The sequence below is a fragment of the Rhinichthys klamathensis genome, unplaced genomic scaffold, assembly GCF_029890125.1.
Source record: "Rhinichthys klamathensis goyatoka isolate OS25496 unplaced genomic scaffold, OSU_Roscu_1.1 h1tg000422l_1, whole genome shotgun sequence".
In the NCBI taxonomy this organism is placed as follows: Eukaryota; Metazoa; Chordata; class Actinopteri; order Cypriniformes; family Leuciscidae; genus Rhinichthys; species Rhinichthys klamathensis.
Window position 1 is genome coordinate 2,197,863 of NW_026606920.1, and position 22,219 is coordinate 2,220,081.

Below are 22,219 nucleotides of genomic sequence, written 5' to 3' on the forward strand. Positions count from 1 at the left end.
ATAAGTCTCTATGCAATAAATATTGCTAATCCTATAGAATAAATCCCAATAAAATTATATGTGTTGCTATTCCAACAGAAAAAACATCACAATAGAATGAATATTAAACACAATATCAAATAAATATTTTAGGGGGTCTAAGTCTAACACATATTTGAAGACACCCCCACCCATCATATATTTAGTAATTCCAGAAGTCTCAAGAACTGTACGTTCTTGAATAATAACAATAGTTATTGAGGGTGAAAAACGTTGAAAAAGAAATAGGATTTTAATTTACATCTTGCTTGAATTTTTTTTTATGCATTTTAATTCATTTTAATATTTAAAAGATTTAATATTTAAATAATTTAAAGTCATCCTGTGATGGGGGGTCCCCTAGTGGACCCTAGTCCCCAAGTTGAGAATCACTGATAAAAGTAGTCATTATAGAAAGTTCTATAGAATAATTTACTATATAGAATAATTTAAAACAGAATGATGTGTTTCAAAATAATTATATGTGTTACTGCGATAGAACGAATGTTGGTTACTTCTACACAAAAAGTCCGTGTATAATGAATATAACGTTACCTCTCTAATAAAATAAGCCCTGGCTTGGTTTATTGTGCTGCTCCTACGAAATAAATCGCCCAAAAAAGTGTTATTTCTGAATACAGTTCTATTAAGTCCTAATATAATTAGTGTTGCTGCTCCTGTAGAACCAGACTGTTGTGTTGAAGCCTCTGTGTTTGTGAAGCTGTTATTGATCACATGATCGAGGGTGGACTAGCAGTGGCTGAACTGGGTGCGGGAACAGAAAACTTGCACTTGGGTTGTTCTGCCACCCGCCTCCCGCCTCCCCTTGCCTTGTTCCGATATTAGCAGCAGCAGAGCCCTACGTTCACCCCAAATGCGCGGATCTCCGCCCTGAGCTCTGGGTTTAAACCCCACCATTTACAACAAACCCTCAGCTCAACCATGGGACCCCCTCCGTCTCCCGGCCATGATCGTACGGAAAAAAATAAAGAGATTTTCGCTTGAGACGGAAACATATAACAGCCTTGTTTTTTGGGAGTGACTCACCTCCCCTTCCCCAGAGTTTGATTCAAAAGAGTTCACAACCAAGATGGCCGCCGATCCCATGCAGGTAGGAAAAGTTTGTTATCTTGTGCAATGTTGATGTAAAGAATCTTGAATGATGTAAAGTGTGCACGGCGACTTTTATACTTCACAAACATAGTATGCGCCCTAAGCGCAGCTCTCTCGCGCACTTTCAAACCACTTCTTTTCTTCCTTTGGGACGAGCTTCTCCCTCCACCGAAGAGCTCATGACACGGGAAAACGGGGAACGGGGCATGAAAAACACTTATGACAGGAGTTTAGAGCATGTATTTTCTCCCGTGCGGTCATAGTATTGTCTCCATTTAAATTTGGACTGATTTTATGCGGCGTAACTTACCTATTGGAAAACTCTCTGAGTTTTGATGGATTGGAATTGAAACCACTGGCTGTGTATTAACCTAACTCAGTGAGCTGCCTAACTAACTTTAGGTTGTTACCAAATGTTTTGTCAGCATTGTTCCCAGAGCTGATAAGTCCAAGAGTATTTTGGAAAGTGGAAGAGACACTGCTTGCATAATTTGGTTTTATGTGGTGAATGAGAGGTCTGATGACATATAGTTCGTTAAAGTGATCTTTAAGACTAATTAGCGTATGAAGGGAGATTTTTCACTCCGTCAGTTGCTGTTTTAATGTTGATTTTGTATGTGTGTGTGACTTGTCCTGAGTGTAGCACTGCAGGCGGTACAAGGGAGGAAGAGATAAGGTGCAACTGGCTTTTTCCTATAGTAACTAAAGTGAAGTACCGAATTTGCTTTTCCATGACTTTCAGTTGACCCATGAGTCAGTACTGTACGTGTAAGCATAGTGCCAGTTATGTTTTATTTATTTATATATATTTTTTGCAGACAGAAGTTAAAATTCTTAAGTTAAGTAAAGTTAAATATTTATTTAAATAAATAAAGTCTAAAATTTCAGAAGATTCAGCCCAGTTTTGCTTTTAGTTATAACTGAAAGGAAAAACTTAATCAGCATAATTCAGATTTATTTTGATTAATGAAGCATAATATATCTGTACCCTATTGATTATCTGCTAATATTACAGATATTTTATTTGATCTGTATTGGTTGAAATTGGATATTTAAAAGTGCATGCTCCGTTTTACTTTTAAATTTACTTTTATTTAGACGTTTAGTTAAAGGTAGGGTAGGCAATTTCCGGAGAGGCTAGCAATAGTGAGCTAGCTTTAAAGGATAAAAGGCCCATATACTCACAGCGAAGTTCTTTTTCGTTCTTCGTTTAGGGGTAAAACAAAGTTCGAAATACATGATCAGCAATATGCTGCCAGCGAACATCCGACGACACCCCACAGAGTGAAGTTTAAATGAATATGCATGTGCGCGTTTTGCTCTCAATAACAAAATGAACACACTAACAAAATTTAGAAAACAGCAAGCATTTTTTAATGAAGCATCATAATAGCATCTGATCATCAGCAACGTGGATTGTAGACCACTTAACTTAATTAATGCTTTCAACCAGCATAACAAAAAATGGTTCTGGAACAAATCACCTAACCTGCTTTTAATCTTTCAAAACACTCATATTATTGTTTAATGTAAATTGTCTTTAGCAAATCTCAAAATAAATAAAATAAATTTTTTCATGATGTACATTATAATGTGATGCCTAAATTCACTTCTGGCAAGCTTTTACTGTTTTATTTTTTTTACATATAAATATATTTAGACAAAATAGTATTGAATTTTTTTAACATTTTCAGCAATAACTGAAAATTACTTATTGACATTAGTATCGGCCAGAATATTATTAGCACATGAGAATATGCACAAAATATATGTTCAGATTTGGATGTATTTGAATTATATGACTATTATAGAATCAGATATGTTTAGCTAATTGTCTGTGCATATTTGACAAATGAACCTCACCTTCATCCTCCCTTAGACCTGAATGAGCACATTCTGCTGAAAGATTTCAGTACTTTGTTTTGAAGCTTTATTTATGGCTACAATTTCCCCTGGAGGAAGATTAGAGGAGCTGCGTCAGTTCTCTTACATGTTGTCATGAGCCCACGAAGAGCTGGGCTAAGCAGGATTTGGCTCACCCACTCAGACCAGTTATCCTCCCTGCTGATGTCAGTGATACTGTGTATCTTTGTTTATGTGTACCTGTGTGTGTTTTCGTTCATGCTTATGGGGTTTGTGTGCAGGGTGCACTGGGAGATGTGAATGCAATATATAATGACTCATGTTACTGTAAGCAAAAATTAATCCGTGGGAGGGAATTTCTTTCATGTGTTGACTAAGAATGTTTTATTTATTCTTCTATTTTTTGAATGGAAAAAATACCTTTATGTGAAAGTTTTGTATTTATTTGTGATGACTAAAAAAGTTTTATTTTGTATAGGCTCACATGGTTTCGGAGCAGCTGGGCCTGGGGCACAACCTTGACCTGTCTGATACCATGGTGCAGCAGAAGCTAGATGAAATCAAGGAGCAGATCAAGAGGGAGATCCGCAAAGAGCTAAAGATCAAAGAGGGGGTGGAGAACCTCAGAAAGGTCACCACAGAAAAAAAGAGACTGGCATATGTTGATAATATGCTCAAGAAATCCAACAAGAAGTTAGAGGAGCTGCATCAAGAGCTTCAGGAACTCAACGCTCATATTGTGGTAAAGGATCCAGAGGATCTTCTCTTAGGTATGAGCAAAGCTGTCATAAGTAAGCTTCAACCGTCTGCACCGCCCCATATGATTCAAACCCCTTTGCAAATCAGATTTATTGGCAAAATGTACAGACTTTCAGCTGTTTGCAATGTAATCAAACAAAAGTCATTGAAATAGCTCAACACAACAAATGTTTCAAGTGGTTTCCCCAAATTCAACTTAAAATGCAACTTTTAATGACTTCTGCAGTCTCAAAATTAGTCAACCCCTTCATGGCAAGCATCTTTAGTACTTAGTAGAACACCCTTTTGCTGTTATGACCTGCTGTAAACGAGATAACCGGACACCAGCTTCTAGCAGTTTCTGAGGAATCTTAGTCTATTCCTCATGAGCAATGGCCTTCAGTTCAGTAATATTCTTGGTTTGCGTGCTGCCACCGCCTTCAAATCCCACCAGAGATTTTCTATGGGGTTCAAGTCAGGTGACTGTGGTGGCCACTGTAGAATCTTCCAGGACTTTTTCTGCAACCAAGCCTTGGTGGAATTTGAAGTAGGCTTGGGATCGTTGTCCTGTTGGAAGGTCCATTGATGCCCAAGCTTCATCTTCCTCACTGACGGCATGAAGTTTTCTCCTAGGATTTCCTGAAATGGTGATGATATGTACTCTTAACTTTTTGGACCACTCTTTTGACTTAGCCATGTTTCTAACATGCAGTCAAACGTGACACTTAACAAAACTAGGCTACGTCTACATTAATCCGGATAAATTTGAAAACTGAGTTTTCGTTTCAAAACGCTCTCCGTCCACACTAGCATTTTCCAAAAGTTTCTCATCCACACTGAAACGTCGGAAAACGCTAAATTCACCTTACAGCGCATGCATAAATCCCCCATAAAAGCTCACTGATATGATACAGACACAAGAAGACATCAAGTCATCACGCAATTCTTCTGGCAGGATCATTTTATTTAGCAAAATATCTCACCATTCACTCACCCATCCAGGTCTCACTCACTCACCATTATTTGTTTGGTCTAAAACGCAACTGCTCTCATGTTTTGCTGCAGGACAGCAAATGTGAGTGAATTTTCTGTCATCTTTGCAGGAGATTGCTATGAAGAGTGTGGAAAGTAACATATTTTAGCCACTGTGTGAAATTGAATAGCACATAACAGGCACAAGACCGGTATAAACATGAATATATATGGGTTCAATATGTGTCACATGACTAAACTTACATCATTGTTTTCAAATACCTCCGGTTTCACAGTCCACATTACAACGCACAAATGTAGTTTTCAAATGCATCCACTTTGGAGAGCGTTTAAAAAAAAAAAGCTTTGTTTTCGTTGCTAAAAACACCGTCTCAGTCTGGACGTAAGGCCAAAACGGAGAGAAAAAGATGCGTTTTCAAACGAAAACATGTTAGTGTGGACAAGGCCCTAGCCAGTTCAGATATTTTATGTGTTCAAGCTCAAGCACACCTGGTGCACCTAATGAAGCCCTTGATTAGTTGCATCAGGTGTGCTTGAGAGAACACCTGTTTTGCAGATTTGTGCTGTTGTGAGGGATTCTATTCAGCGGGTTGAATAATTTTGAGACTGCAGAAAAGTTGCATTTTAAGTTGACTTTGGGGAAACATTTGTTGCGTTGAGCTATTTCAATTACTTTTGTTTGATTTGTTCTTTGCAAACAGCTGAAAGTCTGTACATTTTGCCGATAAACCTGATTTACAATGGGGGTTGAATCATTATATGCAACCATACATATATATATAACACACACAGACACTGCTGTTCAAATGTTTGGGGTCAGTTTTTTAAAAAGAAAGTAATACTTTTATTCAGCAAGGATGCATTAAATTGATCAAAAACATTTATAATGTTACAAAAGATTTATATTTCAAATAAATGTTCAAAATGCGTTTGAACTTTCTATTTATCAAGGCTCCAGAAAAAGTAAATGTATCATCATCAAGTTTTTCACAAAAACATTAAGCACCACACCTGTTTTCAACATTGATAATAATAAGAAATGCTTCTTGAGCAGCAAATCAGCATATTAGAATGTTTTCTGAAGGATCATGTGACACTGAAGACTGGAGTAATGATGCTGAAAATTCAGATTTGACATCACATGAATAAATACATTTTAAAAATGTAATCAAATAGAAAACCTTTTTTTATTGTATGTTTTAGTCATTTCATAGTCATTTTAAATTATAATAGTATAGTTGTTGTTTTTTTCTTTATGTTGTACAATATATTGGTGTGGGTAATATTTGTAAAAAATTCATTCAAAAGGCTTCATTTATTTGATCAGAAATACAGAGAAAAAAATGATTAAATGGTGCAGTCTTGCTCCACAGTGTCCACAAAGCACTTTTTGTTTGCTTTGAAGATAATAAATAGGTTTTACATTTGAGATATGTGAGCTCAGTAACACAATACAGGTGTAACAGTTCATCTAAACTAAATGATTACAGAGCAACCCCCTTTGAACTATTAATATATTATGATGAAGATATCTGCCAGAAGTTTGGTCAAATCTCTTGCTCTACTAACCGCATCCTTATATGGGACAAGATTTAGCCCCTGCATGGAAACCTTATCTGATGTGAAGGGGCTTTTGTTTGGTGACTCAGCGCAAGAGGAATGTCGCCGCGTGTCACACCTCTGTGTTGACCTCCTCAGTCTGTGTCCACTGAGCAGAAGTCAGCAGATCTGCTTCCAGACGCCGCTGCAAGAACAGCGTGCCAGTGCCTCACTGATGATGTAATCGTGCTATCTGTTGCTCAGCACTTGTTAGGACTGGAGCCCAGAAAGTGGGCTTTCCATATAGCATGTACACTAACGGTCTAAAGTTGGCAATAATTAAGTGAATTTAAACGAATTAATAATTAAGATTTAAATGTTTTTCTCAACAAGGCTGCATTTATTTGAACAAAAATACAGTAAAACACTAATATTGTGAAATATTTTTACAATTTAAAATAACTGTTTTCTATTTGAATATATTTTAAAATATAATTTATTCCTGTGATGGTAAAGCTGAATTTTTGGGATCATTACTCCAGTCTTCAGTGTCACATGATCCTTCAGAATTCATTCTAATATGATGATTTACTGCTCAATTGTTATCAATTCTTGTTGGCGCTATAAATATATATATATTTTTTTATATATTCTTAAAGTTTTGACTGGCAGTGTATCACGTTTTCCAGAAAAAAATATTAAGCAGCACAACAGTTTTCAACATTGATTATAATAAGAAATGTTTCTTGAGCTGCAAATCAGCAATTTAGAATGATTTCTGAAGGATCATGTGACACTGAAGACGAATGATGCTGAAAATTCAGCTTTATCCCAGAAATATATTACATTTATAATATAATAAAATAGACAACAGTTATTTAAATTGTAATAATCTGTCTTAATATTACAGTTTTTATTAAATCATTTTTGATCAAATAAATGCAGCCTTGATAAGCTTGAGAGACATGTAAAAAAACGTCTTTTGACCTGTAGGAAATAAATTGCTAGTCCAGTATGTTAAAGGCCTGTAATCTGCTTTTAAGCACCTCTTAAGTCTCCTTGTAGTAGGTTAGTAATATCTGCTGTGTGTGTGGGTGCGTTATTCTCTTACCCTGCGGACTCTATTTATAAGAACCACAACAGAGGCATCTTTATTTATGCCTTGTGTAATGATGTGACTCAGGATTCTCCAGGTGCTCAACAAAAGACAATTGTTCATCATTAACACGTGCTTCCCACACACTAAGGTGCTCTGTGAAGATTTATTAACCACAGACAACCTTCTCGCTTCCTCTCTGAACCTCAACAACCTTCATAAGTGTTGCCTATGTAGCAGTTATGTCGCATTTTTGGAGATCTGTTATGTTTTGGGATTGTTGTGATGTTATCATATCCTTTAACTACAGATTAAATGGGTTCAATTTCATTTATGGTTCGTATTGTTTGAGGTTGACTGTTTATAGAGGCGCATTTTGAGGCATAATTTTGATTAAAAAGCTGAATTTTCAGCATCATTACTCCAGTTTTCAATGTCACATGATCCTTCATAAATTCTAATATGAAGCATACAAGAAACATTTCTTATTATCAAACTTTTTAAGGACCCAAGGAAGGAACTACAGTCTTTCCATGTATGAATTGTTTTTGTGGTTCAATTAAATTTAATATGGAAACAAAACAACGATAATGAGCTCCCATGTGTGGACGTTAAAGTTTTTAAAGTTGATCATATCTTATCGACAACGGTACATAGTAAACCGACGGATAGAAACAGCCCATTGCATGCCTCAAGTAGCCATGTGTGACTACTAAAACAGGGTTTACCCTTATAGTCAGTTCCTAAGAATAAGACATATTTGATTAAATAGAACAGACTTTGATATTGAGTCAAGAAAATTGAATGATCAGTTTTTAGCACGTGGATATAAGAATCAGTGACTGGAGTCATCTTTGGAGAAAGTTAATATTTTAGATCTCAATTAAATATTCCAAAATAAAGAAAAAATCGTTGATGTTATGTTGTACCACATATACATACGTCAAAAACATCTTTAAAAAAGTTATATTTTAAACACAAACGAGAAATTTAATGAATTGTTTAATAGACCTTAATCAGAGCAGCGCCAGGTATGAAAGCGAGGCTGTGAGGAATAGACTTACCGTGCTTTCAATGGCATCCTCTGTAAAAAGCTGTATAAAGCTCCTAGATCTCTTATCATTTTCCACAGCTCATATTGTCTGGGGTTTTGGTCTACTGAAAGTTCTCGGAAAGATATTTTTGCAGTGTTTCGTAAGCAGAAGAATCCAAAAACACATTAAATAACAGTACGACCCACTGAAGAGATGTATGTCTGTCCCTCACAGCCTCGCTTTCATTGCCATTAAAATCAAAGATGGCGCTGCTGTGAACATGGTCAATGATGGACCTCTGTGTATACTAGGGGAAGAAATTTACGGCATTACTTGGTATACCAACACCACTTCTGTTGAAATGCATTCAAAAACAATCAAAGGTCCATGCAGACATTGTTTGGCTTTGTTAGCAGACAAGGTTTTTTAGGATAATCGAGCAGTAATAATTCCTCCGTAAATAATCTAGCTCTACTGTTGGGTCATCTCTGGTTCTGATTGAAAACCATAGATATCACAAACCTCAAAACACCAACTTTTGTATAGTAAAACTGGCGACGTCCTGGCAAGATCCTTGATTAGTTTACTGGGTTTCGTTGCTGGAGAACGACGTTCTTGCCCACCAGCCAGTACTTGTGACGTCACGTGCAAAGTATGAATAGATATTGTATTTCTGATGCATCTTAACATGAATATGGAACACCCACATGGTTTGAACGAAAACTTTTAGTCTTTTATATTGTCAAGCTGTTTTTTTCTCCTTCCTTTTTGGATATTGGTTAATTGTCAATTGAGTAACTGGTCTATTATTGATTGATTGAATAAACATGTGTTTATATGTAAGAAATTGTATATAAAGATAAAATGTTTCAAAAGAATGTGAACACCGGAGAAGGTCCTGCATGACCGAAACATTTGTTTAGGTTTTTAAATGCACTGAGCACATTTTTTGCATGTCATGTAATAATAATAAAAAAGATTGATAGTATCTTGGCATGTAATCATGTTTTGGATATGCAGCACATGATTTCAAGCATTGAGTTTTTTTTTTTTACACTTTTTAGAAGGAATTTATCATCAGTGTTGAAAACAGTTGTGCTGCTTAATATTTTTGTGGAAACCATGTTACATTTATTTTCAGGATTCTTTGAATAATTGAACTTAAAAAAAAACTTCAGGATCCTTAATAACATTATAAATGCATTTACTGTCACTAATCAATTTAAGGTATCCTTGCTGAATAAATATCTGAAAAAAATTGCATTACTTATAAAAAAAAAAAAAATTCTTAATGACCCCAAACTTTTTTTCTTCAATCTGATGACTCCATTCTTGCCAAGCATCTTTAAACGTAAAAGTAAAACAGAGTAAAAAAAAAAAAGTTTAAAAATAAAGGCTTTGCTAAATGAATGGAAGGGAGATCTTTTTTATTTAACATTTCTTTTTTTTTTTTTTTTAGCCTTTTAATACATAGAACCTTAACCTTGTTGATTTAACAGAAAAGTGCTTCATGTAAAAAAAGAAAAGAAAACAGTTTTGCCATTATTTCTGTTGGAAGTCTACAGCATCAGTTGATGCTATCAAAAATGTGTGTGTGTGTGTGTGTGTTGCCTGCTACCATATTTTTGATATTACCCAGCTCTGCAGTCACATAAAGTGCCTTAGTGAGAGCTGATGTTTTTGTTTGTTATTAGCCGAAGTCTAACTGGTTTCGTTTACCTATAGAGGTGGGGGAGTTTTTTTTTTCTAGTCTGGACATGTAAAGTAGGGCTGTGCTTCACTGAAATAATTTCAGTTTTCACAGTCCCTCATCACACAAAAACATTCCTGGAAAACTGTAAGACTTAAGCAGTCACACTCATAAGAGTGCTTCACTACATGGACCGCTTTTTAAACTTTGTTGCACCAATAATGACAAATTAATTCAAAGCATAAATAAATATTCATACTTGGATTAGTGGAGCTTCTAAATGTGACTCTTAAAGGTTCTCAAAGGTCAAACAAAGAATCAGGTACTTTTGTTGCAACATCCTTCCTGTTATTTGTAGCTGAGCCAAAAATCTGTAACTCGACACAGAAAACTACATAAACTTAATTTCTGTTGCTCTCATATTACTCAGCCTCTGACTCCTGACCCAAGGAAATGATCATTATTCAATTGGTCCTTTATGGCGGTGGTTGTGTGGAGAAGTAGTTGAAGATATGGTCTACTAAACAAAATGGGTTCAAGCCTCCCACAGGGGATATCCATCATCACCATTCACTTGAGCAAGACACTTAAATAGATAATCCACCCAAATGAAAACTGTCATCATTTAGTCACCCTAATGTCATTCAGACCTGTATGACTGTCTTTAGTGGAACACTAAAGAAGAACGTTGGCAACCAAGCAACATTGTTGTCCACTGAGTTCCACTGTATTAAAAAAAAAAAAAAAATTCTCCAAATATCTTCTGTCATGCAGGTTTAAACGACGAAGTGTGAGTAAATTATTACAGAATTTTCATTTTTGGGATCTGTTTTACTCTAGGTTGCTCCAGGAAGTCTTTCCTTGGATTCTCTTCAGATCCTACTAACTTTCTGTCATTTGTTTCCCAGAGTGCCCTCTTACACTGGACAGCCCCAAAAGGGAAGCACGAAGATGCACTAGCAGCAGCAGACTAGCGGCCCTGAAAAAACAGAACGACATTGAGTTGAAGGTGAAGCAGGGGGCCGAGAACATGATCCAGATGTATTCAAATGGCTCCTCAAAGGTAATGTACCATTTGGTTTTATTTAATGACTCTTTTTGCTTGAGGCTTCTCTTTTTCCAGAGAGGTAGAATCCGGGACTTTGTTATTTACAAAGCACAGGAGAGAACACAATATTCCCCTTTTGGCCCTCAACCTACACACAACCAGTCAAACGTTTATTCCTGCGATGCAAAGCTGAATTTTCAGCATCATCACTACAGTCTTCAGTGTCACATGCCGATTTCCTGCTGAAGAGACTTTCCTTATTACTATCAATGTTAAAAACAGAAAGTTCAAAAGAACAGCGTTTATAAAAGATATAGAAATCTTTTGTAACAATACAAATGTCTTTACTGTCACTTTTGATGCTGAAAAAAATGATTCATTTCTTTTCAAATAAAAAAATCTTACTGACTCCAAACTTTTGAACGGTAGTGTATGAGCAAGGAAAAAAGGCCAACACATAAAATATATCTAAATTCACTTTGTTAGAAACACGGACCCCAGAACTCCTGCTTCTCTTTTAATGTCATGTTAGAGTGCAGCTTTCCTAAGAGGTTTGGCCACAGGAGTGGTGCTGACGGTGAGCTTATCCCCTCTGACTACACACACACACACACACACACACACACCGTCAGGATGTGGAGTGTTAACAGGCCTGAAGCACAGTGCAGCCCTATGGGAAATTAAACGAGGGCTGATGTCAACCAGGAAATGACTTGTAAACGGAAGCCTTTCCTTCTCACAGTCTGTCAGACGGGACACAGTCCCTGGAATATGTTTAGCCTTTGACCGGCCCGCACGAGAGTGCTTCCAACATTAAAAGTATTATAAATGTCTAATAAAGTTAAGAGAAAATAAAAAACATGAGGAAGAGAATTTCCTGTCAAACAACATTTCATCACATCAAATCTGTATTTGTATTTGCATGACTTCTATGACTGTTGTTGACTTCACAGGACAGGAAACTGCTTGCAACAGCACAGCAGATGCTTCAAGACAGCAAAACAAAGATCGAGTTCATCCGAATGCAGATCCTCAAAGCCAGTCAAACCAGCGAGCTCAGCTTCGACAACAATGATGTCATTGGTAACACTCAAACGTAGTTCCTCCTGCATTAGCAGTCACAGTTCAACAAAACACAAAGTAATAAATATTTTTGTGGCGTTGTGGTGCAGCCAAACCCATCATCAGTCCACTGGACCTGCGGGTGGAGGAGCTCTGCCATCACACACGGATAGAGTACGCTGTGGCCGAGGGCGCCAAGAATGTCATGAAGCTGTTGGGCTCTGGCAAACTGGCTGAGAAGAGGGCCCACTCAGAGGTATCTTCAACTGTATTGTCATCATTGTCTAAAACTGACCTCATGGGGCATCTGACTTTTAGCACTATTTTTAAAGGGTTAGTTCACCCAAAAATTCTGTCAGTAATGACTCACCCTCATGTTGTTCCAACCCCGTAAGACCTTCGTTCATCTTCGGAACACGAATTAAGATATTTTTGATGAAATCTGAGAGCTGGATCACTCCTCCATACTAGTCCATAGGCTTCTTCAGGGATTGAACTTGCCGGCCTCGAAAAGTTATTAAAGACATCGTTAAAATAGTCCGAGTGACTACAGTGGCTCAATCTTAAGTTTATCAAGCGACGAGAATACTTTTTGTGCGCAAAAAAAACAAAAATAACGACTTTATTTCAACTATTCATTTCCTTCTCTGTGGGCCTCGAGTCAGTTCACTAGTGTAATAGCGTAAGCTTCTGTTGTTGTACGTCACACGCTTCACGCACATGACCAGCGTCGGCCAATAGTGAGCCTACGTGTGACGTGGCTCTACGGAATCACACTAGTTAACTGACTAGAGGCCCAAAGAGAAGGAAATGAATAGTTGAAATAAAGTCGTTATTTTTGTTTGTTTTTGCGCACAAATAGTATTCTCGTCGCTTGATAAACTTAAGATTGAGCCACTGTAGTCACTTGGACTATTTTAACGATGTCTTTAATAACTTTTCGAGGCCGGCAAGTTCAATCCCTGAAGAAGCCTATGGACTAGTATGGAGGAGTGATCCAGCTCTCAGATTTCATCAAAAATATCTTAATTCGTGTTCCGAAGATGAACGAAGGTCTTACGGGGTTGGAACAACATGAGGGTGAGTAATTACTGACAGAATTTTCATTTTTGGGTGAACTAACCCTTTAAATTTTAACATGTTTATAGTTTTCACCTTCTGACCCTTGCAGTCTTGGAAAACAAGGTGGTCAGAGAGACCACCAGCAGTGTACGAGCTTGACATAGAATAGAATAGAATATTTTTTATTATTTGATTTGACACTTACAATTAAGCAAGGTTACAATTTAATTTAATTTGTAAGCTTTTTTTACTTGTGTGAAATAAAATCCCCAAAAAATTGTAAGGTTGCTTAATTGTGTAAAATAAAAGTAATGGGATTTTATTTTTTTATAAAATATTTTATTCCAGACAAGCAAGATTACAAATTAAATTAAAGAAAATAATATAATTGAATTTAATTTGTAAGCTTGCATGTAAGTGTGAAATAAAAATCAGATAATAAAATTCGACAGACATTCTTGACAGACATGGTCACTATCTCCTTGTTAAGTTGTGGCACAACAAATACTGTTTCCAGGTTCAAGCCTCTACTCCATTCCAAGTGAGAATTCTCCACGGCTGTATATGAGCACTGTTTAATTATTTATAGCACACATTTAAAGGGATAGTTCACCCAAAATGAAAATTCTGTCATCATTTACTCACCCTCACCCAAGTTGTTCCAAACCTGTTTCCAAAAATCTGTTCCAAACCCAGATAGTTGCTTTTGTGTTCAGAAGAAGAAAGAAATACATTCAGGTGAGTAAATCATGACAAAGTTTTAATTTGTGGGTGAATTATCCCTTTTAGCTAAGCTTTAAAAACTCACGATGTACACTACTGTCTCTGGTCTCGTGGTGTCCCGGAAACCAATATTTTTATGATTCATAAAAGATGAATCACTTTCTGGCCATCTGAGATTTCGGTATGAAGAACAAAGTTAGACTCGTGATTTTTGATAGTACTACTGCACACCGTGAGAGTGTATTTTAGCTCCGTTTGTTGTTTGCTTTTGGAATCTGATAGAGCGTTTGGACCCGGAAATTTTGATGCGTAAAGTCCGACTTCACAACCAGATGGACCAGAATTATATGCAAAAAAGAGCTGCATGAAAACTCTCCTTTCGTGTTCCATGTCAAAAATATGAAACCGGTTTGAAACGACATTGTTGGTGAACTATTCTTTCACTGCCATTGTTTTCAGCTTACCATTTACAAAGTAAGGTTCATCTGTGCATGTAACTGTCATTAATTCCTCCGCTCAATAATTCCAGGCCCAAGCCAGATTCAATGAGTCCAATCAGAAGCTGGATTTGTTGAAGTATTCCCTGGAGCAGAGACTCAATGAGCTTCCGAAGAACCACCCCAAGAGCAGTCTGATCATGGAGGAGTTATCGCTCATGTCCTCTCCGGCCCTCAGTCCCCGCCAGAGCTTCATATCCACACAGAACCACAACAGCACTGTCAAGAACCAGAACAGCACCAAACCAGCTGCACTCACAGGTGACTAACACGTATTACCTTCAGTTTTAGCTTAATATGTTATATAAGTGTTAAATGAAGCTGTTAACCGGGGTCGGTACTTAAATTTTTTTTTTAAAAAAGAATGCATACTTTTATTTATCAAGGATGCATAAATTGATCAAAAGTGACAGTAAAGACATTTATGATCTTATAAAAGATTTCTATTTCAAATAAATGCTGTTCTTTGCAACTTTCTATTAATCAAAGAATCCTGAAAGGATTGCACAGTTTCCTTTAAAAGATTTAGGTGCACAACTGTTTTCAACATTTATAATAATAATAAATGTTTCTTGAGCAGCAAATCAGCAAATTAGAATGATTTCTGAAGGATCATGTGACTGAAGACTGGAATAATGATGCTGAAAATTCAGCTTTGCCTTTTAAAAATATTAAAATAGAAAACAATTATTTTAAAACAAAATAATATTTCACAATATTACATTTTTTACTGTATTTTTGATCAAACAAATACAGCCTTGGTGAGCAGAAGGGACTTCTTTCAAAACCATTTTTAAAAATCATACTAACCAGAAACTCTTGAACAGCAATGTTTTTTAATGGTGACTGTTATCGACTAAAACAGGCAAGTTAGAGGTTCGACTCATGGGATGTCAGGACCTGTTAGAGAGTGTTCCTGGACGGTCAAAAGCCACATCGGTGCCGCTGCCCGGTTGGAGCCCCAGTGAAACGCGCTCCTCTTTCATGAGCCGTGGGAACCGCAGGGGAACCAGCGTTCGAAATCTCTCCAAAAATGATGACTTGTCCAGTTGAGTAGTTCTTAGTGCTTACTTTCAAGTGGCTTTTCACAAGCCTTTTATTTGACTTTATACAACTGTGCCAGTTGAGCAGCTTAATATATAAGTGTATGTGTTTCTGTTTGACTCCAGATGAGATTAGTGCTGTTCTGAAGCTTGACAACACTGTAGTTGGTCAGACCAGTTGGAAACCTGTCAGTAATCAGTCGTGGGACCAGAAGTTTACGTTAGAGCTAGACCGGGTAAAACTCACAGTACATGTTTATTTAAACATGATACATTCAAAACACTCCTGCATCTTGTTTCTATATGCTGTGACAAATGTTTGTGCACCGTAGTCTCGTGAGCTGGAGATCTCGGTGTATTGGAGAGATTGGCGGTCTCTTTGTGCAGTGAAATTCCTGCGACTGGAGGACTTCCTGGACAACCAGCGGCATGGAATGTGCCTTTACCTTGAGCCACAAGGGACTCTGTTTGCAGAGGTACCTTTACAATATTGTCTCTCAGCGATCAATACTTTCTCACAAAGGGCCCTCTGATTAGCAGCCTGGAGCTCTGTGAGAAAGTCAGAGGAATTCCTCACGCTCAGTGGCCCCTGAAACCCCCGAGCAGGTTTTCCCACCTTTGCTTCTTTAAAGAAACTGAGCCTAGTAGATCTGAAGTGGAATTTGGTTAATTTTCAGAGCTTGGTCTAAAAGCCATTTTTGTTACAGGTTACCTTTTTTAATCCGGTCATTGAGCGAAGAACCAAACTCCAAAGGCAAAAGAAGATCTTTTCAAAGCAACAAGGTGAGCGCATCTCCACTACATAGTAGAGTATTATGACTTTTTTTTGTAATTGTCAATTCATCAGACCCTTTAGGCCTTGTTAAGCCAGCTGAAAAATGTCAGGCGCTCTGCTGAAACGCCTAGCTGTGGGTGCTTGAGAGTGCTTGGGCAGCGCAGCATTTTTTTTTTTGACGCATTGCTTGCTATGATACGGAATATCTGCGGAAGTGTTACTAGTATCTCATTTCACAGATAGTTTGTTTCTGTATTGTTTCTATATAGTTATTTCCATACAATGCAAAGTATTTTCTCTGGCTGTTGTTTTAAATTTTTATGCTTTTTATTATGCTTGTTGTTGTCACCTGTTGCCGTTGCACAAGCAGGATGTGGCGGTTGGTCGTGTTGTATTTGTCCCGCCCCTCCTCCTCTGTGATTGGACAGCTGGGTAAAAAGTGACAGGGATGAGCGCTGCGTTTTACCCTCTCGATGACCAGTAAAAAAAATGGCGAGCACTCAGCGTGAAATAAACGCTCAGCGCCTCGTCATGTTGCTGGCGCTCCCATTGAAAACAATTGGAAAAATCTGCTAGCCTTTGGGAAAAAAACGCTTTGGTTGTCATTTAGGGTTTCTTGCACCAAAAACGAAAAATAGCTTTGGGGGACTTTTTGCCAGACTTGTAGAATTAAATTGTGGCCTTTTTTTTTTTTGGTAGTGCATATTTAAAATTTCTATTTGAACACCTGCTTGTATATATAGAATAAATACCCAGAAGGCCTACTACATTTGCCAAAAAGAGTAATATGCAACAATTATTGTATTGTACTGTATCCCACAATGCAATCCCACACTCAAGACTCAACATTTCATTTTCAGTGTGAGGGATGAAACAAAAGTAATAAGTCACAATTTCCTTTTCTATTTGATTGAACTGTAAAAAGTTCAAATGATTTTACACAGAATTTGATTAAAAATGCTAAATAACCTTCTTTTTTTTTTTTACAAGATGACAACTGGACACCACTTACTGAAATCCTCGGGGTATTGATGGGGTAAATCAAAAATTGCCCAAAACAATAGGTTATTTCAACCTAAATAACTCATAATGGGCCAATATAAATGCAGTGCCTTTTTATAATGCAGGCACACTGCTTGTAATAAAGCAAAACAGTGATTTATTTCCACCTGTCAACAGACCAGGGCTTCAGTCCCAAAAACACCATTTGGTGCAAGTTCTGTTATTGTCATTGTAGCTTCTTGTTTATATAACCATGCTCTCCAAGTAAAGGGGTTTATAGGGGTCTGATGAATGCATTTCTTTTCGTCTCCCATGTCTGTAGGGAGAACGTTTCTGCGGGCCCCTCAGATGAGCATCGGCACATGGGGCCGGCTGGTGAAGAGGGCCATTCCCTCTCCCAATAACTCATTTAGTCCTCAAGTGGCCGAGCTGGCTGCTGAGACTGGACATAGTAGTCTCCCAGGAACCCCTGCTCTGAGGAGGTATGAACATACAATTCACACTAACACTGGTAAACAAGTCACTTTTGTCTAGTTGGTGCTTTTATGTTTCTGTTTGTATTTGTCTGGCCTCTCTAGTGACCCAATAGTGGCAAAACTGGACTTTGACAAAAACGCTACACCAAAGCCTTACTCTCCTGTTAGTTTAAGAGAAGTCCTGCCTGAGGACCAGATCACCAACAAAGAGCGAGAACAGGTAACATCACACGCTATCATGTGGTTGTTGTAGAGATAAGCTGCCCAGGCATCTGAATTGATGCCATCTGTTTCCTTGAAAGCACAGTTAAAAGACTGAGGATAAAGATCTGAAGCAGACATATAATTCATGTTCAGTCTCTCATCTGCCCCCTTGCATTTGAAAGGAATAGGAAATCCCTTCATCATTACTTTTATTAACATAAAGATCCAGTCTCATCTTGTATAAACAGAATGTCTTTTTTCTTTTACAGGACACTTTGACCGCATTTGACTACCGAATTGACAGGAACAGCATCATTGTTCAGTCTGACCTTGAGGAAGTCGTGGAACGTGAGACTCAACCGTCAGCATTACAGCTCATAACTTTTCAAAAGAACACAGAAATAAGGTGAACTTTTTATAAATCATATGTTTTCTTGTACTAACAAATATACACTTGACTGAAGGTCTTTTGTTGTTTTAGGGAAGAAGAAGAGGAAGAGCAGTTTCATTTCAGTCTTAAAGACTTTAAATGTGTTGCAGTGTTAGGACGGGGACATTTTGGAAAGGTACGAGGGTGTTCATGCTTAAAGTTGTTTTATTATTTAGTGGTGATTAAGGCAACATTACAATTGGATATTTACTTTGGCTATTTTTGTGCATGCTCATTTCCTCTGTTTTTAGAGTGTCTTTGTCGTCATCTTGCGCTCACTTCAAGTTTCAAGTTTGTTTTATTTATATAGCACATTTAAAAACAGCAAGCACAGCTGACCAAAGTGCTGAACAACACAAAAAACAAAGAAACACAGAGCAAACCACACATTTATGACAGAAGCTCACAGTGAATTGAAAGCCAAGGAAAATAAATAGGTTTTAAGAGACGACTTTCTAAAAATAAATGTATAACACTGTTAAATGTAATCTTTAGCAAATCCATATATATATATATATAAGTAACAATATTTATTTATTTCCTATGGACCATTTATCAGTTATTTTCCATAACATGAAAAAATGGTCAGCTTGTAGGCATCTGGCTGAATTTTAATATTCGTACATCCCTTCTTTTTTGCTATTAACCTTTTAGTAAGTGATCAGGCTTTCCAGGATTTTTTTTCTGTGACAGATCACCCAGAATCCCCTAACAGCACCTTAGCAACACATTTTGGTGCCCTGACAAATACCCAAAAGAGTGGCGGTGAAAGGCAAACACTATTCACAGAAAATGAAAACATCTTACATCTGTATCACTTTACCTTCTCCCTTAGGTGTTACTAGCAGAATACAGTATTACAGGTGAAATGTTTGCCATCAAGGCCCTTAAGAAGGGAGATATTGTTGCCCGTGATGAGGTTGAAAGGTAAAACTTTTTTTCAGTTTTATATATGATCAGTTGTGAGCAACATGTATCAACTACTAGCTTATTTGATCCTGTCTTGTTTCCTATTTTCCCAGTTTGATGTGTGAGAAGAGGATATTCGAGACTGTGAACAGCGTGCGGCACCCGTTCCTGGTCAATCTTTTTGCGTGTTTCCAGACCAAGGAGCATGTGTGTTTTGTGATGGAGTATGCGGCAGGAGGAGACCTCATGATGCACATTCACGCTGATGTGTTTTCAGAGCCACGGGCCACGTGAGTGACACAAAAGTCGTGCTTTTTAAGATGGTTGTAATCAAGCCTTTATCAGCACTACATCATCTGTTGTTCTTGATTGTTGCAGGTTTTATGCAGCTTGTGTCGTCCTGGGGTTGCAGTTTTTACATGAGCACCGGATTGTATACAGGTATGTGGAAAATATGGTGGTGCTCTGTACTTAAGGCCCGATATACCTCAAAACTGGTGTGACAAGAATGTTTTTATTTTTTTCATTTATTTATTTGAGGATTAATACATTTATTCTTCAGAGATCTGAAGTTGGATAACTTACTGCTTGACACAGAGGGATTTGTCAAGATTGCTGACTTTGGTCTTTGCAAAGAAGGTAAGGGTATGTTTGTTTTTGTGTTGCCCTGTGTACAAGCACCAGATGCACATGTTCTACCTCTTTCTGTGTTAGGAATGGGTTACCAGGACAGAACGAGCACTTTCTGTGGCACTCCAGAATTTCTGGCTCCTGAAGTGTTAACCGAAACATCCTACACGCGTGCAGTGGACTGGTGGGGGCTCGGCGTGCTCATTTTTGAGATGCTTGTCGGGGAGGTCAGAGCTCATCTACTTATACATCTCTCCAAATATACTATTGTGTAAAAGATAGGGAGGGGTCTGCAAGATTTTTTAATGTTTTGAAAGAAGTCTCAACAAGGCTGCATTTTATATAAAAAAAAAGTAATATTGTGAAATATTATTACAATTTAAAAGAACTGTTATATAATTTAATATAATTTAAAATCTTCTCTCCAGTCTTCAATCACATGAAAATATTCAGGAAAAATATACACATTTACAAAATAGTCTAATATGCTGATTTGGTGCTCAAGAAACATTTCTTAGAATTATCAACGTTGAAAACATTTGTGCTGCTTAATATTTTTGTGAAATCTGTTCTTTGGTCATTTCAGGATTTTTTGATGACTAGAAAGTTCAAAAGAAAATCGTTTATTTGAAATGGAAATCTTTTGTAATTTCATAAATGTTTTACTGTCACTTTTGAACAATTTAATGTCTTTCCTGAATAAAAGTATAAAAATATAATCTCACCGACCCCAAACTTTTAAACGGTAGTGTACCTCATAACCATCATTCTGCTCAAAGTGTATGACGTTGTGACACTACTTGACACATGAAAACAGACCAGACAAGACAAGCAACAAAATAATGTTCACACTCAAGCAAATGTATAAGTGTGAAATTGAAATCAATATAAATCATAGGTCATCTGCAGTTTTAGTTTTTTTTAGGCATTCTGTGCGACTAAGTGGATTCATGTTTCCACAGTCTCCATTTCCCGGTGATGATGAAGAAGAGGTGTTTGACAGCATTGTAAATGATGAGGTTCGCTACCCAAGATTCCTCTCAACGGAGGCCATCTCCGTTATGAGAAGGGTTGGTACCAGTAGCAACTTTACCAGTGTGGATTTACCACATTTTGTAGGAGTATCAGTCTCGTTATCAATTTTTTTCACTTTGTACACAGTTATTAAGAAGGAATCCAGAGCGACGACTTGGAGCTGGTGAACGCGACGCACAGGATGTGAAGAAACATCTGTTCTTCAGGGTAAGTTCCGAACCATCTGGCTACATATCTTGAATCCTTACAAGATTTTTTTTTTTTACCTCTCTCTCTCTCTCTGAATATAAATATAATTTTTGTACCTTATTTTTTCCAGAATATTGACTGGGATGGATTATTAGCAAAGAAAGTGAAGCCGCCATTTGTACCCATAATCCAAGGTTCCAGTGACGTTAGTAACTTTGACGATGAATTTACCTCAGAGGCTCCAGTGCTGACACCGCCCAGAGAACCCAGGCACTTAAACCAGGACGAGCAGGACCTGTTTGTAGACTTTGACTATATTGCAGACTGGTGTTAGCCGTGTGTCGGCATCCCTCCCTCTACACACACAGATGCAGATAATGTGAATCAGACCATTTGCTGATATCCCTATTTTGTTTTCAGTGTTATTTTAGGAATACCACAACCTCGTTTTGACATTTCATCAGAGATGATTGGACCTAAGCACTGATTGAGAAAAACATGAATTGACAAGTATAGTTTTTAACTATACTGACAACTAACCACAGCTCATGAGAACCATGTGATCAGGTGCCTTACTGGCACCCCCTAGTGTTGTGGAAGTCAGTAGGCCACAGAATTTCATCAGTTACACTGAGAATGATGAGCCTTGATTTTGATATTTTTGTATTTGAAGCATTTACAATGTGACTGGTTAAAAAAAAGTCTGTCAAATGTCAATGTTAATTATTTAAAAGTATTTTAAAGCCATAGACCGAGATATTAGGTATCTGATATCCAGTGAATGTACAATTTGCCACCATTACCAAAACATCTAGCCGTTTTTATGCAATGGAGTCTATACTCTTCCCTACAGTACAGTATTAGTGCATTATGATTCTAGTTACAATGAAAACTGTAAATGATAACTACCATAATAACAACTCTAGTCGTATAAATATGTACATGTCATAGTGCTCTGAAACAGGAAATGTATCTTCTTTCATTCATTAAGTTATTTTTGTCAAGTTTAAGCATCATGTTGTTGTTTTTTTAACCAGACTTAAGCTGTCA

General features: G+C 37.3%; 1 protein-coding gene across 1 annotated transcript; it reads left to right on the forward strand.

The window, feature by feature from the left end:
- The first annotated feature begins 822 nt into the window (after positions 1 to 822).
- Positions 823 to 22,179, forward strand: pkn2a (protein kinase N2a). Its single transcript, XM_056235558.1, has 22 exons — positions 823 to 1,129; positions 3,473 to 3,764; positions 10,993 to 11,147; positions 12,086 to 12,215; positions 12,305 to 12,450; positions 14,509 to 14,737; positions 15,342 to 15,524; positions 15,646 to 15,755; positions 15,852 to 15,995; positions 16,227 to 16,302; positions 17,619 to 17,778; positions 17,875 to 17,992; positions 18,246 to 18,382; positions 18,458 to 18,542; positions 19,242 to 19,333; positions 19,429 to 19,605; positions 19,694 to 19,756; positions 19,878 to 19,954; positions 20,030 to 20,172; positions 20,908 to 21,015; positions 21,107 to 21,187; positions 21,300 to 22,179. The coding sequence occupies exons 1-22, from the start codon at positions 1,109 to 1,111 to the stop codon at positions 21,501 to 21,503; spliced, it is 2,931 nt and encodes a 976-aa protein (XP_056091533.1). The 5' UTR covers positions 823 to 1,108; the 3' UTR covers positions 21,504 to 22,179.
- The last annotated feature ends 40 nt before the right edge of the window (positions 22,180 to 22,219 follow it).